Genomic DNA, 20,124 nt, shown 5'->3' on the forward strand with positions numbered 1-20,124 from the left:
AGAGAGATTATTTGAAGTAGTGACACATCCAATTATCATTTGTCACAGATTCTATGTAGCCTTTCAAATCATTGCAATTTCTAAAAGCAATGTGGATCTAGAAAGTTATATATTTTAATGTGTGATATTTTTTTTTATATACTAGGTTTCAAATTCTATAGTTAATTATATGAATGATTACTTTTAGCAATGCAAAACGCAACTAATTTCTCTTGAATCTTAATGGTGGGGTTTCACTTTCTGTAATGGAATTACGCATAAAAGGAATATAACATTTGTGAACTTAAAACCCCTGAGGCTTTAACAATTGAAGGTTCATAACTTTTTTACTAGTAATGAGCCAATTATTGAGGCTTGGAATTTTAGTTGGTCATGGCCAGGGAGGGTATTTGATTGTTTCGAGGCAGGAATAGGTGTTCATATGATGAATATATGTGCAGGGACAGATAGCAGATAGAGCGATGATGATGCTAATTTTTGTTTCTCATAGTTCTCTGAATTGTGTTTTTATGTGTTTACTAGTTTTGTTTTGTTTGTCGCAAGATTGATGTTTTTTTTCGAAATAAATAAAAAATAATATTATTTCCTAAAACAAATTAGTCCAATTTTAAATACCACGATACATTTTTTTTGTAGTGTTAGGCAAGTTCAACACACCCCCGACAAACTTCACCTTGACTTTGGCAAATAAAAGTATGGTTGGTGGAGAACCGAGCTCAATACCATTATTTTATTCTTCTCTTTGGTTCTCATGATGACATTTTTTATCAATAATGTCAATCAATCAATTGTTATCCATTCATTATGATGGTGAAATAGTATATGATGAAGGTTCTATCATTTTTAAGTCTGAGTAACCAATAATTATATACATGACACCGAAAGTCAACAGTCTAACAACGTTGAAGAATTTGATATTGCGTTCCGTTGGACAGCAACACACGACAAGAGAGAAAAAAGTTTACTACAGATATCCGACTGAAGTCGATGACAATTTGTTTTATAAAAGGTATATTAAAGTTGTCGTTGTTATGTTGTTGTTATGTTTATTAGACCATGGTTCTGAGAAATTTTTCTGCTGTTTTGAATTAGGTATCGATTACGTGACGACGTGAACGTACGTCTTATAAGGTCATGGCACAACCGATGGGCAAATGTTCATCTGTTGGAAATATTCGTGTTTTTAGTTGAGTTGGGTAGACGAGGATTATCTGTGAATATGGTTGATGATAGTCCGTTAAGTGGAGCTATTAGAAGAAATATTAAAAGGATGATAGTTGATCTAAATATGCCAGCTAAAGGTAGTCAAGAGGGGTTAAACGTTGAACTTCCTAATGCTGACATGATGCAAGATAATGTTGAAAGTCATGAGGGTTCTACTATCAGGAATTCGATGATGGATCGCTATGAAGTTAACCCCGATGACAGAGACGATGCTAATGATGAACCAACGAAAATTCCTGACGAGGGTAACGAGAAAGAATAGATGAACTACTACGGTGATACACAAATCGCTCTAACACAGCTTACCATTTCTCGACCATATGACCGGCCGGATCACTTATCCATGTTGAACCTGGATGCAATGACTTCGAATTGGTCATTTACCCATGGAGGCTCCGAAGAGTATCCAACTAATGAGTTCGAGGTTAGACAAAAATTTGAAAATAAGGAGGAAGTCATGTTGGCAGTTAAGACGTACGGCATCAAGAGGACTGTGGAATATAAAATACTGGAGAGTGACCAGTCGAAGTATGATGTAAAGTGTATCCGGTTCGGGCCCAATTGCTCTTGGAACATACGCATAACGTATCGCTGAATGGAAGAAAAATGAGAGGTTCGGAGAAACAGTGGTCCTCATACTTGTATGCAAATATCGATGGGCCTAGACCATCGTAGGTTAGATTCGAAGGGGATTGCTCAGTACATATTCAACATTGTCAAAGCAGATCCAACAATCAGCATAATTGTTCTGTAAGGAGGTGTAGAGAATCACTTCGGTTACAAGGCATCGTACAGAAAGGTTTGGCTTGCAAAGAAGAGTCATTGCTAAAATATATGGCGATTGGAAGGAGTCATACAACGAGCTTCCTCGTTGGTTATTCGTTATGCAGATGTACTTACCCGGTAAGATTCAATACATTGTGCTTAGTTATGTATAAAGTATCCATCTACATATGCTAACTGTTGATGGGTATTTAGGTTCTTGGGTGCAACTTGTGACACAGCCTTGGCCTAGTGTGGCGAACTTGCCTAAAACTACAAAAATAATATATCGTGATATTTAAAGTTGGAATAATTTGTTTAAGGAAATAATATATTTTTTTTTCGGAAAAAATACCAAGATTGATTTTTTGTTTTTGTGTTTGTATTTTGTAGCCTTTTCTCATTGCTTGTTCATGGGATTGTAGTGAGTGAGCGAAGTATAAACGAGCTTGTTTGGAAATCTACGTATAAAAATTCACTCAAGAATTAGAATTTTTTTCCTTGTTTTGGAATAAGTAAAAAGGAATTATTTAAACTCATTTAAGAATTTTAATTCTCACTTTTTTCTCTTTTACAAAGCAGACCAAAAAGGGTCTAATTTTAAAATTAATTCTCACATCAATTTAACTTAACATGTCAAATATAAAAAATATTCTTATTTAAATAAGTAGATGTTTAATAAAATAATTTTGTTAAGGACAAAGTTGTAAAAGAAGAAAATTTAACTCATGTAAGAGTTATTCCAAACTAAAGAATTAGATTCTATTCTATTAGTATATTAAAGTCATTCCAAACCATGGAATTGAATTTCAAATAGAAATGAATTCTTTTCTTATATTTAAATACTTTCCAAACAAGCTCGAAAAAAAAGTTATTATATGAACTTATGAAATATTAAATTTTATTTTATATTTAATTAAATCGGTTCGATTCTGGTTTGAATCTGGTTAGATTATTAGACTATTAAACCAGTCATTTGATTGGTTTATTGACCGGATCAATTTTTGTAACTTTGATAATATCTAAAATCTTGATTTAACTTTTCTGATACAATAAATTTTATTAAATCTCTATTACATCAAATAATCTCTCATTTAAATTTTGTTAAGATTTTAGCTGCTTAGCGAGTAACAAACAACTGAAACTAGTTCTCCCCCGATAACTACATAGAATTATCTAGCCATTTCTTTTTCATTTTTTGTAGTGAACGATTTCATTCTTCATCAATCAAGGTGCTCACTCTTACGCTTGACACAGATCTCACTCTATCTTCTCTCTTCTCTTTATCTGCGTTTAGATTCGGAATTAATAAAAAAAGGTAGTGTCTCAAACTTTACTGAGCTCGATGTTATTTTACACAATGTAACATCTTAACGCATCAGAATTTATACACCTTTACTGAATCCATCAAAATTCTCACACTTTGTCCCTTTTTGTGTACAACTTTGGAAGAAAAAAAAAGATGGAGCCATGTCAATGCTATATAGCCAGCTCAAGGTTCATGATTTCTATCAGATTTTGTGTTTCTTGACTATGAATTTTCTTGGGTCACGATCAAAATATCCCCTTCCCTTTTTTTTTTGATGTGTTATGGTTCTGTGAATGTGTTAATAGGCTACAGAACTGGTCTTCCTATTAGCGGGTCCCAATGTGATTAAATCAGAGGAACATATTATGAAGATGGCTAAGTACATAAAGACTATTACATCTAGATATGATATTGTTCTCCATTAAGGAACTTTTTGTTCTTTTGGTTTCATGGGAAAAAATATTGAAGCTAATTTGATTGAAATCCAATAGGGAATAATTGTAGTGCCTAAGTTGAATTATACAAAAATTGTTAGTAGTTCGATAAGTATAATCATGACAATCATCCCCCATGGGTTTGTAGCAAAATTCTTTGTAGTATTTTGTGTGAAATTAAATTCCTTTTTCTTACCTAATACACATTATTTAACTTTGTGTCATTCAAAATGTTTTGCTATAATAACAACCACTTGAAATACGAAACTCTTTTACTTATTGTTTCCCAGAATTGCATCTAGTATAAGAGTTTTTACTCATTATAGGCATTGTGGGCTGAGATATTGAACCTATATAATTCTAAGAGTAATGTTGGTTAATAAAACCAACATAACACATGCTATGGATGAGAGGGAATGGACTTTCACATGACAAGGAATAAAAAATTAAACTTGTAAAATATAATGTCGGGAGATGGTTTGTATCTTTGTTGATAGTTAACATCATCTAGAGTATGTGCGACTTTCAGAGTTGTCATCCCATTGGTTTTCAAATCAAGCTTTGTTAAGGCTAATAGAACATCATCAAAATCTTTTTGTGGCCTAGGGATGGTTGAGGTGTTGAAGGTTATGATTCTATTACTTTTTATTATGATATATTGCTTTTGTCGTTTGCATTTTGAGAATTACAATAGTAACACTTGTTTGAAAAATGGTGTAATTGTCGAATTCCATATAATGGCAAAGCTATTTTGTTATAGTTGAACTATTTTTTCCTTATTTAATTTTGTTATGTTATAATTTCAGATACTTGAGAAGGTTAAAGTAGCATATGACCTCTTTATAGTGGCAGATGTGCATGAGTCTATTCAAGTAAGATGTTTTAATTTTAACTAAATTTAGCCTTCGAAAATTATACAAGTATTAGAATAATGTAATTATTTGGCACACCATCCAAGCTTGTCATAATGTTGTCTTCGATTTTGGATCCTAATCTACCTTTAACAGATTTATCTTTTCTTTGACAGTGTGAAGTAGTCGGCAGAATTGCAGACATCATTCAAATAACAGCATTCTTATGCCGTCAAGTAAATATTCTTTACATCAAGTTTTAGTATCAATTGGATGGATATAAACTTAAGTAGATGTGATCACGTCAATTCTTTTTTTGTGTTTTTCCTCTGATGACAGACAGATCTTCTCATTGTTGCAGCCAAAACTGAAAAAATTATCCACGTCAAGAAGGGCCAGTTTTGTGCTCCTTCCGTGGGTATATTGTCCTGCTATGTTGCAAGTTTTAATAATCAACAATTACTTAAGCTCGGTAAATATTATCTGTCTTTTAGTATTCTCATGTTTTATAATGTTCATATGAATAGGTCATGGCAAATTTAGCAGAGAAGGTTCAGTTGGCTGGAAATCCTAATGTTATGGTTTGTGAGAGAGGAACTATGTTTAGATACAGTGAGTTATAACATCTTTTATGAGGTCTTCTATATGCTTTTGAATGATGTTACTCTTTGAAACCGTTCAGTATCATGAATTGCTTTCTGTTTCCACATGTTCTAGTTTCTTTTTAATCTTGTGTTCTTTTCACCTGTATGATTTAATTTGAATCTATATTTTTTCTTTTTAAGTGATCTGTAGCACATTCCCTCCTATAATCAAAATTTTTAACATGCATTTAAGGTTTAACTTTGCTCAAAGAATGTCAGCACTGCAATTGATTGTCCGCTATCATTCTATTTTCAAAACCCATAATTGATTAAATTCGTTGCCTTTTTATATAGATGATTTGATTTTTGATCCACGTAACCTAGAGTGGATGAGAGAAGCCAATTGCCCTATTGTAAGTCAATATTTGTTTTATTATATGTTTCTCTTTAAGATGAACTATTTGAATCTTTCTATGCTTTCTTATTCAATGGAAGGTTATAATATGTTAGGGAGAAAGGTATCTCCCTTCCTGAACCATTTATTTGATGATAGAATTACGATTCATTAAATAGGATGAATCTATGTGAACACAATCAGCCAGACTAGTACATGTTAATATGGTCAAAGTTGCTTTAATGACCAACTCTAAGTTGCATTACTTCCCTTATATCTTAAAAGAAAGATTATTCCATAATTTCCCAAATTGTGTTCATTGACATAATTACATTACCTAACATGCACAGATGGCGCTCTCCAATCTTTCGTAATTTTTTTTCCAATTTTTCTGTTGATATTTTGTCAATGATACTGGAGTGTTTTGTTCACATCATCCCCAAGGAATAATATTGTTGTATGTTCAATATGCGAATAAACTAAGAAGAAAATCAGACGGAAGGCATTTGCCAATTTATGAGAATAGATTGACTTCATTATTCCTTTTGCCGTAACTCTAGAGAACTACTCATTACTGGGCCTTTTGCCATTATTCTAATATTTGTGTCATGGTAAAGTTTCTTGCACTGCTTCTTTATGCCATTTTCATTGGAAAACTCAATTATTTACTCAATGTTTATCCCAGGTAGCTGATATAACACACTTACTACAATAGCTTGCTGGAAAGAAGGCAGGTTTATACTTGGACTTTTCAGTAGTTTGTATTTTGCAACACAACAGTTGTCTCATATAATTCTCTTTTTCTCCGTAACTTCTTACTCCTTTTTCCAGTATTTAACCATGCCATGTTATGTAAATGCATTCTCTTTTTCTCCGTGCATTCTTACTCCGTGCGAAAGTGCTCCTTGTTTAATTTCAATAAGTGTATTATAGAGCAGAGTGCTCTCTTCAGATTCATGATGTCAAAAGTTCATTGGCTTCTATGCATTGTTGATTCATAAGGATCATTGTGTATTGGAGTACACCTGCCTCATGGTATCTTTCTTTTTTTTTCATTTGAACACTGGAGTCACACAAGATCTGTTTCTACTTTGAACCTAACTATCATACAAGATTTCTTTAGCTCCAGCTTTTAACATTCTGCTTTCATGTCTAGTTGGATGGCGGAGGTGTTGCAAGTGGAGGTCTTCGAGAATTAATACCTTGTATTGTAAGAACTGCAGTTGCTATAGGGGTGGATGGGATTTTCATGGAGGTATATATATTAGTTTTATTTTTTTAGGGGGATCTTATTGGAATTATTATTAAAAGAAAGAAGTTTAGGGTAAACTTTATTGCTTATATTTAATTTGTTCATCAAACAGCTTCTAAATGCTTTCTTGGTTCTTAAGGTACATGATGATCTATTGAGTGCACCTATTGATGGTCCAACACAGTGGGTGAGTTGTTACTTATCAAAATCGTTCAAATTTATAGGACATCATTTTGCCAACATTTACTTTTTCTTTGATGCTTCTGAATATTAATGAACTATATGCATTATCTCCTTATTTGATATCCTTTTCGCCACTTGGAGGAGTTGCTTGAAGATCTTGTAGCTATTGCTGTAAGTTATTTCTTGAAAGGCAAATTTTTTGGTGTAAAATGTGAGACAATTTCACACCTGTAGAAATGCGTTGGAAGTAGTTGGTGTGTGACAAGTGTCTAAGAAGGGGACAATTTCTGGCAGTGCACAGTGGAATCATCTAGAGTTTTTCAGGTGATGGGTTAAGATAATAGTTTGTTAATGTTAGAAATTTTTGAGTAATTAATGTGGGGTATCAATGGGCTTATCATAGGTGGGCTTTTTTTTTTTGCGCAAGGTTAGATGAATCTAATTTTTTGGACAGAGTTAAATGGTTTTTACAAAAGTATAATTAGTTTGTTATTTTTTAGACGTTGAGATATAATAGGATTTGTGATCATGTGTATATTCAAAGGCTTGAGGAACACACTAAGTGGGTCAAAGAATATCTGACCTATGTTTTTAGTAGTTTTTTATTTGAAAAGAAAATATGTATAAAGTTTTTGTAATGTAATTTATGAGTAGTTTATTAGTTTTATTTTGTATAAACATAATTTGAGGGTCTAATTTAAATAATTAGTGGTGAAAACGAATTTAATGAATGAATTTATAGTTGATCATGTATCTCCGAATGTGAGTAATTTGGATTTCCAAAATTAAGATTTAGGATTCAGTTTTAGGGATTAGGATTTCGGATTGTGAGTTAAGGTTAGAGTTTAAGTGATTCACAAAGATCATGAATAGTAAACTGTATAATATGACACCTGACAACGAAACTAATAACTATAGACCATATATTATCATTTGTGAATCAAAAAGATATAATCATAAACCCTAAATCCGTAAGCATAAACAATAATTTTGTTAAAGATAAACTGTGAACTCTCTTTCTGCAAAACATGAACCCAATGACCTAAATAATAAACACTAAATTGTAAACTATAAATCGATATACCTAAATCCGTAAACCGTAATACATAAATCATAATCTGTAAATCTTAATTCATATATCGTAAAACATAAATCTTATGCATAAAATTCTAATTTCTAAATTTGTTAACTCTTTTTGGTATTAGTTTAGTATTTAGAATTCGGGATTAAGGATCTAAAATTATGTTGTATCATTTGTTATGCCTGTTGTTCTCTTATGAAAAGTAATTATGTTGTTTATATTTTGATTTGTGTGGCTATTGTAATTGAGTAGTATAATGAGTAATTAACGTAGGTAGTTAAACGTGTGTATTGATTTATTTTGTATAGTGAATGTTATATATATTTTTATTTTCCTTTAATATTTTATATATATGGACCAGGCATATTATGTAGCAAAATTATTTAGGTGTGTGCACTTCCACGTTCCAACTGCGAACCTCAAATCATTCCACCTATGACGAAAAGGCCAATAAAACGAGGCCCAACTAGAACTCATACTAATTATCTATCCGTAGTTTGCTTAACACAAGATAATAATGTTTCCATGTCACGTGAAGTTAGTAGCAATTTCTGACTCGAGAGGAGACCATTGATGTAACTTGTGACATCTGCTCTCTCGGTCGCACATTGCCAGCTCCACGCCATTTCTACACATGTAGAAGCCACAACACTTTCTACACGGGAGACTTTGCTCTCTTGAAATTCATGATTGTACTTTTGTCCCCTAATAAAAAGGGTGGTACTTGCAGCAGAAAGTATTGGCATCTAAGTCATAAAATTGTTTTATGAATATATGATTTTGTATGTGTCATGCAAATATAAAAAATCAATAGATTGAGGGAAGAACTTAAAATTTGAATTCCCTTTTCATTTCCTACTTTTTATTGCGTACTTTCTCTAACAAAAGAATTGGACAAGTAAAATTACAAAATATTTTCAAAGTGATTATTATTTTTGCTTTTTGTATTTGGTATCCCTTATCCCCCAATTTTTATTATCCTTCTACTCATCTTAATGAAATTATTTTTTTATTAAAAAAGAAAATTGAAGTGATTATACATTTATTTACCTTTTAGCAGGTGAAAGATTTTTTTGTGTATTTTGTTTTGTATTTGAGTTCTGAACTTTTATATGTGATTAACTCTTCTGACATATTGTAGAGGATAAGCAAAGAGAAGAAAAAAAAATTCAATATTGATCCCACACCATTTCGTGAATAACAAGAATGGTATGAAATTTTTCATATTTTTACTCATTTTATTTTTTAATAATATAAATGATTAAGAATCCTTTCCTAATCCTTTCTCTCTTACTAATAAGAACTACTAAGAAGCAAGCAATAAAAAGTGACACATATTTCTGGAAACATCAAAAGGATGCAGAAGTAAAGTTTTTACATATTGTCTAAAATATCCTACAAAAGAAATGAGTAAATTATTTATTTCATTGGTAGACTAATCTATGATGTTACAAATTCAGATTCTTCAAATCAAATTGTGAGAAAACTTCAAGCACAAATCCAAACAAGTTTAAAATTACCAAAGTCTTCTAGCAAACTAACAAATTATTCTAACATAAATACTCTAAACAACCACATTACTTACTATATGTTTCATCTATTTTAGAGTGAAAATGCTTACATATTTTATTGTTTATACTAACATAAATTCTGATTTTGCAGGTGATGATTTTCTATTATTAAGAATATAATTCCTTGAGGATTGGCCTTTATAAGATCAGACCGTTTTAATGTTGAATGTATGATTATCTTTGCACCCCATCACAAGTTCAAGCCCCATATAAATGAGAGGTTCTCCTGAAAGAGAGATTATTTGAAGTAGTGACACATCCAATTATCATTTGTTGCAGATTCTATGTAGCCTTTCAAATCTTTACAGTTTCTAGAAACAATGTGGATCTAGAAAGTTAAGTATTTTAATGTGTGATATTTTTTTTATACTAGGTTTCAAATTTTGTAGTTAATAATGATTACTTTTAGCAATGCAAAACACAACTAGTTTTTCTTGAATCTTAATGGCGGGGTTTTGCTTTCTATAATGGAATTACGCATAAAAGGAATATAACATTTGTGAACCTAAAACCTCTGAGGCTTTAACAATTGAAGGTTCATAACTTTTTGACTAGCAATGAGCCAATTATTGAGGCTTGGAATTTTAGTTGGTCATGACCAGGGAGGGCATTTGATTGTTTCGAGGCAGGGATATGTTTTCATATGATGAATATATGTGCAGGGACAGATAGCAGATAGAGCGATGATGTTGCTAATTTTTGTTTCTCATAGTGCTCTAAATTGTGTTTGTAGTTTGTGTTTTTATGTGTTTACTTGTTTTGTATTGTTTGTTGCAAGATTGATGGATTGTTTTTCAAAATAAATAAAAAATAATATTATTTCCTAAAACAAATTATTCTAATTTTAAATACCACGATACATATTGGCAGTTAAGAGGTATAGTATCAGGAGGGCTGTGGAATATAAAATATTGGAGAATGACCAGTTGAAGCATGATGTACAGTTTATCTGATTCGGACCCGATTGCTCTTGGAACATACGCATAGCGTATCGCCGAGAGCAAGAAAAATGGGAGGTTAGGAGATACGGTGGTCATCATACTTGTATGAAAACATCGATGGGCTTAGACCATCGTAGGTTGTATCCGAAGGTGATTGCTCAGTACATATTCAACATGGTCAAAGCAGATCCAACAATCAACATAAGGGTTTTGCAGGGAGGTGTGGAGAATCACTTCGGTTATAAGGCATCGTACAGAAAGGTTTGGCTTGCAAAGCAGAGAGTCATTACTAGAATATATGGCGATTGGGAGGAGTCATACAACGAGCTTCCTCGTTGGTTATTCGCTATGCAGATGTACTTACCCGGTAAGATTCAATACATTGTGCTTAGTATGTATAAAGTATCCATCTACACATACTAACTGTTGATGGGTATTTAGGTACTTTGGTGCAACTTGTGACATAGCCTTGGCCTGGTGCAATTGCCACTGTCATGTTTCTTCAGGTATTTTGGACGTTTCCACCATGTGTTAAGGCTTTCAAACATTGCAAGCCACTTATTTCCATCGATGGCACCCACTTATATGGTAAATACGGAGGCACGTTACTCATGGCTATTGCTCAAGATGGCAATGCAAATATATTGCCTATTGCATTTGCCATTGTTGAGGAAGAGACGAAGGAGGCTTGGTCGTTTTTTTCTTTTGTATTTGCAGCAGCATGTGACACCAAAACCTGACGTTTTAGTGATTTTAGATAGGCTCAAATCAGTTGATGCTGCGTTGAACGCCGGTGAAAGTTTATGGAAACCACCGCATGCGTTTCAGGTGTTTTGTGCAAGACACATTGCTGCCAACTTCATGAGTCACTTCAAAAACAAGGACTTGAAGAAGATTCTGGTTAACATAGCATATTCGAAGTCGCAGCGGGAGTTTGCTCATTATTTTGGTCGTCTGAGGGGGCGAGAATGTTGCAATTACAAACTGGCTTAAAGAAATGCCTCGTTCACATTGGGTGTAGTATGCGGGTGAGGGTCGTCAGTTTGGTCACATGACAACAAAAATCTCGGAGTGCATTAACGCTGTCATGAAGGGTTCTCATAATTTGCCCATCATCACTCTTGTTAAGTCAAGTTATTTATATTTGGGTGAACTTTTTGCTAGGAAGGGTTCAGAGGCCCTTGCTTAGCTTCAAGTTGACACTGAATTCTCACAGACGTTGATGAAGGCCATAGAGTTCAACTCAAAGCATGTAAACACTATGAATGTTTATCAGTTTGATCGGTAAAGGACTATGTTCGTGGTTGAAGAGTTAGCAGCAGTGCTTGGGTCTAGGCAACAGAATTACCAAGTGCTACTTGATGAGGGTAAGTGTGATTGTGGGTATTTCTAGGCTCTTGATGTTCCTTTCCGTCACGTTCTTGCAGCCTATTCTCATGCACGACTTGATTGAAAGTGGTATGTACATCCTGTGTATTGCATGGAGTCAGTCTTTAATGTTTACAGATCAGAGTTTCGACCGATTGGTCACGAGGATGATTGACCATCCTATGACAGGGCCTATATTTGGCCCAACCCTAGGATGATGAGAGTAAAGAGAGGTCGCCCCGTCAGTTCCAGGATTCATAACAACATGGATGATGTTAAGCATAGCAGGGAGAAGATATGCAGATTGTGTCGTCAAGTGGGTCACACGCGTAGGACTTGTACCATTCTTGATGGGGTGGGGCATCATCTAGTCGACGTTAGTTATAAGTGTCATTTTAGGGTGGATAACTCTTGTATTGTAACCATCATTGAGTTAATTTCGGTAAAAATAAAATCCTTTCGAAAAAGCAGTTATATATTCACGCATTGATTGAAAAGTTAGTTAAATAGTGGCGCGTGAGGTGAATTAGGTTAAAGAGACTTGTATGAACTTGTATGAAATAATGACTTGTATGTGAAAAATATTTGTTCGTTTATCTACTTAAATAAATATTAAAAATTTAAATTTTATTTTATATATAATAATTTATTAGTGAGTGATTAAATTAGAGAATATCATAAAAAAATAAATGAATTAAATGTTGACTTAATGATAGAGAAAAATACATAAAGAAAAAATAATGTAATACAAAGAAAAAAAATTTAATGGGCAAATTATGTAATTAAATAAATTGGATTTTTTTTCAAAGATATATAATTGTATTATTTTGTAAAAAAGAAATATATTGTTTATTATAGGGATAAAGACAAAAAAAAATGAATCTTTCACTTTGATAAATACCAAAAATTTGCAAAAACAAAAAAACAAAAAAAATTAAAAATTCACAGAAAATAATGCTTTATAACTTAAGTTATTTTTTATTGGAACTTCTTTGTAGTCAACTTTTCACCTTTAAAATTATCTAAATAAATTGGATTTTAAAATTATCTAAATATAATAATTAATAATCTGTTATGTTTCGCTCATATAACTAATTTATATAAATTGATATAGAATATAGAATTTTAAAAATTTAAATATAAATTACTTTAAGGTAAACTAAAATACAATATAAAGCGTGACACCTTAGAATACTTATATTTAAATTTTAAAAACTCTAAATCAGCATTAATCTCTCTCACTTTGAGGTCGGATTCCATGCCGATCTTTCCTTTTGTCCCTGAGGTGAGTTTCTTTAATTTTTTAATTATTTTATATTAATTTTGTGAGGGTATTTTTCCTACAAAATATAGAACTATATCCGAAGACACCAAAGAAATATAACCATATCTGGTTTTTAGGGGTGAGTACGGGTCGGATTGATTCGAGTTTAGGGTGAAATTAGAACCGAATTAATTGAATTGTAATTGGTTCGGTTTGATTTGAATTTACGTTTTTTTGTGTATGTATCCGAACCAAATCAAACTGATTAAAAACGGATTAGTTCGGTTCGGAGAATTGGGTATCCGATGAAATAGAAATTCATAAAAAAAAAATTATTTTTCAAATTCTGTAAGTACAATAAAAATGTAAAATCAATAGAAATAATCTAAACATGTTAAAATCCAAACATATTAAACACTAAACACATTAAAATCCAAACATATTAAACACCAAACACATTAAAAACTAAACACATTAAAATCCAAACAAATTAAACACTAAACACATTAAAATCCAAACATATTAAACACCAAACACATTAAAAGCTAAATACAAAAATGCAATAGAGAGAAACTCAAAATCATTAAAAGGCACATATATTTTAAATTTTTATTTTTTATTTAATTAATACATGATCGTGTCTACGAATTGGTTTGAATTCTGCATTCAAAACCGTTACTCGAACCAATTACTAAAGAGAGTCATTGATTTGGTTCGAATCGTACCTAATTATTCGTTGATTCCAAAACCAATTTAATTAGTTCGGTTCGAATTTAGACGGATAATTAAGTACCCTCTACCCGTGCTCACTCCTAATAATTTTGTATGTATCACAAAAGAAAACGTAGTTTTAATTGAAAAAAACAAAGATAAAATCGATTTTGTTTCTACTCACAACAAATATATTTCTACATAAAACATTGGTTTGTCCATACTTTTAAGATTTATTCATAGTTTTCAAATTTAAAATTCAAATGCAATTATTCAGTGTTATTGTTTGTCATATTTAAATTAATTATTTTATATTTTTTTTATTTACTTGAGATAGAATTGACCTATTAAATTAATAATTTATCAGTTGAATCAATAAATAGGAGTGCTCATGGATCGGATTCGATCCGCATATCCGCGGTATTTATTTGAATCCGATAAAAAATTGCGGATATGGATCTGATCAAAGATCGGATTGCGAATTTTATGTAGGTATCTGCATATCCGCAGATCTCCAAAAATAAATAAATAAATAATTAAATATTCTTCTTATGTTTTATTTCAACTATTAATTATCATATATATTATATTATTTTAATTTTATTATTTAAAAATATATGTTTAATATTATTTTAAGAATAAACATATTTAAAAGAGTAGAAAAAAAAGAATTTTATTAGTATTTTTTAATAAAAATAAGTTTTTAAAAATATTTTTGTGTTTTGCAGATATATCCGATATTCGATCCGATTAGATCGGATCGGATCCAAGCTTAAAAATGACGGATATTAGAACCGATTTGATCCAATAATTTTAGTGCGGAACGAATTGAGATTTTGACCATATTCGATCCGCATTCACTCCTATCAATAAATTACTAATTTGATTAATTCGATCATCAGTTTAATTCTAATAATTATACTATAGTACTTTATATAAATTATTAGTCAGAGAACCAAAATATAATTAATTTTAATAATTGTATTTAGATAATTTTAAAATTACTTTATTTAATTATATAATTTGTCCTAATTTAATGTTTATAAGAAATTAAAAAGCATATTTAAGGCTTAAAGAAGTTGGAGGAAAGAAAAGAGAATAGTAACTGATAAAAATATCCGCACCCGTAGGTACCTGATCCACTTCTATCCGATTGAAACGGGTTTAAACCCGACCCAGAGCGGAATCAGACCGGAGCGGGTTGTTGAGCGGGGCAGGTAGGAGCGCACTCACACTTTAGTTCCCAAATCCCAGACCCTCGACTCCCCTCTTCAGCTCTTCTCCAAGCCTCCAAAGACGACCGCCTCTGCTCAGCTGCACTAGACCACCCGTCACAGCCCGCCCGTCCCTGCAGCCGGTTGGCGTCCTCACAGCCACCGAGCTCACCTCTTCAGCTCTTCTCCAAGGACCACAGCCTCTGCTCAACTGCTTCGGTCACCTCGTCGCTGTCCCTCACTGAGCTCACGTCGGCGTCGCTCCCACTTCTCTCCTCGCCGTGACTGTCCTCGCCGGCTCGCCTCTCCCGTCTGCTGTCTCTGGTCTCTGCTCGCCTCTCCCTCATCGTCTCTTGCTAACTGGTAAGCACTCCTCTCCGGCTCGCTTCTTCAGTTTTTATTTTAAGTTAATTTTGTATGATTTATTTTTTATGTTAAAATAGTTAAACTAAATTCATAATATTACTTATGATTGCTGTTGATGGCTGATAATCTGATTTTGTATTGTTGATGGTTGATTTTGTGATGTTACTTGTTGATGCTTTGATTTATGATTTTGTGTTGTTGCTATTTTGATTGTGTGCATTCTGATTTTTGATTTTGTGTTGTTGATGCTTTGATTTTGTTAAACTAGACTCATAATATTGTTTATTCAAACAAGCAAAACATTCATTTTGTCTGCAACGTTTTTCTTTTTATTTGAATGCAACCTGCAATTTTGGATTATGCTGCTTTTCAGTTATAAATGGATAAGGCAAAATATATGATGCATTGGTGCTAAACCCTTTTTTTCAATTTCTTAAGAAATGTTACTTGAAACCACACTCCTAACAAAAGGGTGGTGTGCCCCATTTTTATTAATATTAAATTAATATTATTTGTTATCTTGCAAAAATAATTTTGCTGTGCATACACGTAGATATAGTAGCACCATGAATGAATGATAATGAATTGATGATGTGATGAATGACTCGCTTCCAAGTTGCCTTACAGTGGTTTCGCTCAAACTCACATGTCGGCCCCCAAAGATTTATATTGACGAAGATAAGTCCCTCCTTTGATGAATGGCTGAAGTTACCGGCTGCCGTGGACCAACTCTAATTTTAGTTTAGACTACATTCCCTTAACAACTAACTAGCAAATTAGTTAAACAAGAATGAACAACCACCCTAATTTGTTTTTGGCTTTACTTTTAAAAAGATTGACTAGGAACTTGGAACAGTCTTGGAGAGTTTGCACTTGGTCTTTCGATATAATTGAGAAATTTTTGCTGGGGTAACACTTGATTGGTTGTGGTTAATAGGTAAAGGGTGGTGAGATTGGTTAATAGGATTCATTTTTTATATATTCTTAGCATGAGGCATTACTAAGATTGATTTTTTTATTTATTATTTTACAGAGTTAGAGTTAGAGTAAATATTTCTGCATAGCTATACAGTAACTTTTAATTGCATCATCATTAGAGTTATTTTATTGGTTGGCCATGGAAACTATACCTATGCAAATTGTTCAATTCTGAAATAAGTGTTGGCTGCTTCTATTTTTGTTTACCTTTACTTTGGAATTTCAATTTGGTGTTGCTTTCTTCTCAATGGTATTGCTTTACTTCTGAAAAATTATTTCACCTTTTTTTCAAAAATGGTGCCAAGTTATTTGGTAAAACTTTGTGTTTACTAATCATAATGCTTAACTTAACTAGTTTATATGCTGTGTTTTCAATGTAGGTTTGTTAAATGGTGGAAGAACAAGAATAATGATTGAAGACTCCTTTGATGCAATTTCTTTATTGTGCTGTTAAATTTGTAGTGATTAAACATTAATCTTTTTTTAATTTCAAGTTATTTGACATTGTATGAATCTTATGTTTCGGAGCAGCCAGATGCTTGTAGCTCAGGTATTGTGCTTTTTATCCAATGGTTGTATTTAACTAAGCTATTGCCACATTGTACCTTAGTATAATCTCCTTTAGCTAATATTTAAAAGGATTAGCATGTGTTGTTATTTAGCTGAGATTTTCACGTCTTAAATATACCTTTTGTATGTATATGAGGATGTGAAGATGGCTTATCCTCTTTTGTAATCTCAGTTCTATTCTAATAGAAGTTCTTGTAGTATCCCAGAAAGAAGAAAAAAAAAAAACCCTCTATATATTAATTCTTGCTTTCTATTATTTATTTATTTATTTATTTTTTCTCTGTTTGTGTTCTCTTTCAAAATATAGCAACTAACAGCATCAAATGGCCTTCCTTGTGTACAGGCATTGCTCTTTCATAAATTAGGTAGATCATGGAGGAAAAATATTGATAAGGTAAGGTGATTGATTTGCAGTGTGTTGTTCTAGTAATCAGATTGTTACTTTTCTATTCATTTGTTGTATGTGTTTCCTTGTTTAATATAAATGCTAATAGGTTAAGTATGTATTTTCATAATATGCAGCCACTGGATAAAGAATATATTGAGATCTTACAAAGTTTTGGTGATTCGGAGGCTTCTGCTTTCTCTATTCACAATCTCCTTCAAGCCGGTAAAGGTTATGGCCTTGCCGTTGGGTCATGGATGGGCCCATATGCCATGTGTCGAACATGGGAAGTTCTAGCTCGTAAACCAGAGGGAGACAGACAACCTTGCAGAGCAGCCACTTCCAATGGCAATTTATGTTGTCTCTGGAGATGAAGATGGAGAACGTGGTGGAGCACCAGTTGTCTGCATCGAAGATGCATCCAAACGATGTTCTGACTTTTCAAGGGGCAAACTTGTTTGGACGCCTCTGCTTTTATTGGTTCCTCTGGTTCTTGGACTTGATAAAATCAATCCAAGGTGTGTAACTTTTTCAATGTTCTATAGGACTAGAAATCAATAGGTACTACTACTAAGGGCACTTATTATAATTTTATGTGATGGTAAATTTTGGAACTTCCAATGCATAACAAAATATTTTTATTCTTATATGAATTATAGAAGTGTCAATTTGTAAAGAAAGAGCTTCCTTTATCTGAATACAGTTATATAATTGGCTGCATGTTAACTCATTGCCACATGAAGATCTAAAAATATAATTTAAAATCTGTTCTGCGTCTACTCTCTTCGTTTTCAATATAGCACTATGACAGTATGACTGATCTATTGTGTCTAACTGTCTATAAACCATTATCAGGTATATCCCATTATTGCAATCAACTTTTAAATTCCCCCAGAGCCTTGGTATTTTGGGCGGTAAACCAGGTGCTTCAACATATCTTATTGGTGTTCAGGGTGACAAGGCATTGTACCTTGATCCACATGAAGTTCAGCAGGTACATTATTCTCAACAAATAATTGCCATTTAAAAATTACTGACTTTATTAATTTATTGCACTATTCGGATGTTGGAACTTGTCATATAGGTTATATACTAATGCACTGTATTAATTTAAGTATATGTTGCTCCATGTTTATTTCCATTGTTGATTTAGTAAACCTGTACATCTTGTGTTCTCAACCGGGCAGGTAGTAGCCCTTTAGTTTCAAAAGAAATAGATAAGTCAAAAAATAAAAGTGAAAAACCAAGAAACCATCTAGGTATCAATAAATTATATCAATCGAAACATGATTTGGTCAAATTAAACACAATCTGCAATGATTGTAGTGATGGAATCAGGATGAATCATTGTCCAAAATTGGTTTGGATTATTATGGATAATAATCTGATATTCTTTAAAGTTGTGTGTATGAGTAATCATCTATGATAAATTAGAAAAGGTAAAGCAACTCTTAGGAATTTCTCATCACACAAAAGTGGATCAGCATTTGGTTCCTTCACATGACGTTTTAATTTTACAGTAATCTTACTTTTAGCGTCATTGGTGGGTAAAGCACCATGATTCAGGGGGATTTCCATTAATAACTTTTTCTTGTTATGAGTTGAAGGTGGCAAGAGCCACATGATTCTGTCAAGAGACAATCTTAATGTTTTTCACGTTGTCAATATCAATGGGGAATCCCAAGAGACTAGTACCTCCTCGTACCATAGCAAGTAGGCTTATTACCAGTATTGATTTTCTTCTTGTTCTTATTTCGTTCATTCTTTGTCTCACTTTGCGAAACTTCTACCAGTGTTATCAGGCACATACCCCTAGATTCAATCAACCCATCCTTGGCTATTGGATTTTACTGCCGAGTCAAAGGTTTGCTGGTTTCTTTGCCTTAATTTCATGGCTTAAAATAACTTGGTTAACATCTAAGCTTTCTGTTGACCCTGATCATCTGCTTGTTAATGGTGGCTGTCAGATGATTTCGACGACTTCTGTTCCCGAGCTTCCAAGCTTGCTGAAGAATCAAATGGTGCCCTATTAATCACGATAGCTCAGTCTTGGAGGTTCTTATTGCAAACCGCTAGTAACAATTCGCCGGGTGGCAACCTTGGATTCCAAGACGATGATTCTGTAGCTATGGATGTTGCCAACGAAGCAGGCAACAATGAGGATGATTGGCAACTCCTGTAATTCCAGAGTTGCGCAAGGTTGATTTGAAGTAATGGGTGGAAAAATTTGTTGTTTGATGCTCATGTGCCTAAGCCTAATTTGTCCATGTTGTTGATGCCTAGTTTTGGTGGCTCCCCATTCTCAAGATATGATCGAAAATAGGCTTTGTAGAAAAGTAAATTATACTGAATATGATTCTTTGGCTTAATTTATTTGCTCATTTGTTGATATAACTAACTAGGTATTTGTTGAACGTTACACGGCTAGTTTCGTTCATACTTGTTGCTTGTACCCATCTGTTGGTTACAAGGTACAAACTTGTAGTGGGATTATACTTTTGAACTGTCAAATAAATGGTAGAAAGTGATTCAGAAATGCTGTCTTGAAACACAAGCGTTAGTATAAACTTAATGCTAATGGCTTTTTTAAAATATTTTTTTTTTATAATTTTTTTAACCTAATGTAATGGGATTGAAATGAATGAGTCAATGAGATAGGAGACATTTAACTAGAATGTTAAT

General features: G+C 32.7%; 1 protein-coding gene and 1 pseudogene across 2 annotated transcripts; both read left to right on the top strand.

The window, feature by feature from the left end:
• Positions 1 to 3,462: 3,462 nt before the first annotated feature.
• Positions 3,463 to 9,275, top strand: LOC148578368 (2-dehydro-3-deoxyphosphooctonate aldolase-like; annotated as a pseudogene).
• Positions 9,276 to 15,158: 5,883 nt separating this feature from the next.
• Positions 15,159 to 19,978, top strand: LOC148578369 (cysteine protease ATG4-like). Of its 2 annotated transcripts, XM_088501743.1 has the most exons (8): positions 15,159 to 15,506; positions 16,868 to 17,037; positions 17,401 to 17,451; positions 17,580 to 17,960; positions 18,298 to 18,436; positions 19,100 to 19,155; positions 19,236 to 19,306; positions 19,410 to 19,978. In XM_088501743.1, exons 4-8 carry the CDS (start codon positions 17,788 to 17,790, stop codon positions 19,622 to 19,624), a joined length of 654 nt encoding a protein of 217 aa, XP_088357869.1. In that variant the 5' UTR covers positions 15,159 to 15,506; positions 16,868 to 17,037; positions 17,401 to 17,451; positions 17,580 to 17,787; the 3' UTR covers positions 19,625 to 19,978. The 2 variants fall into 2 exon arrangements, with proteins under 2 accessions (XP_088357869.1, XP_088357868.1); XM_088501742.1 differs by lacking the exon at positions 19,100 to 19,155 and having other exon boundaries at positions 15,163 to 15,506.
• Positions 19,979 to 20,124: the final 146 nt, after the last annotated feature.

The sequence above is a fragment of the Arachis ipaensis genome, chromosome B1 (assembly GCF_059453495.1).
Source record: "Arachis ipaensis isolate K30076 ecotype BB chromosome B1, ASM5945349v1, whole genome shotgun sequence".
Taxonomy (NCBI): domain Eukaryota; kingdom Viridiplantae; phylum Streptophyta; class Magnoliopsida; order Fabales; family Fabaceae; genus Arachis; species Arachis ipaensis.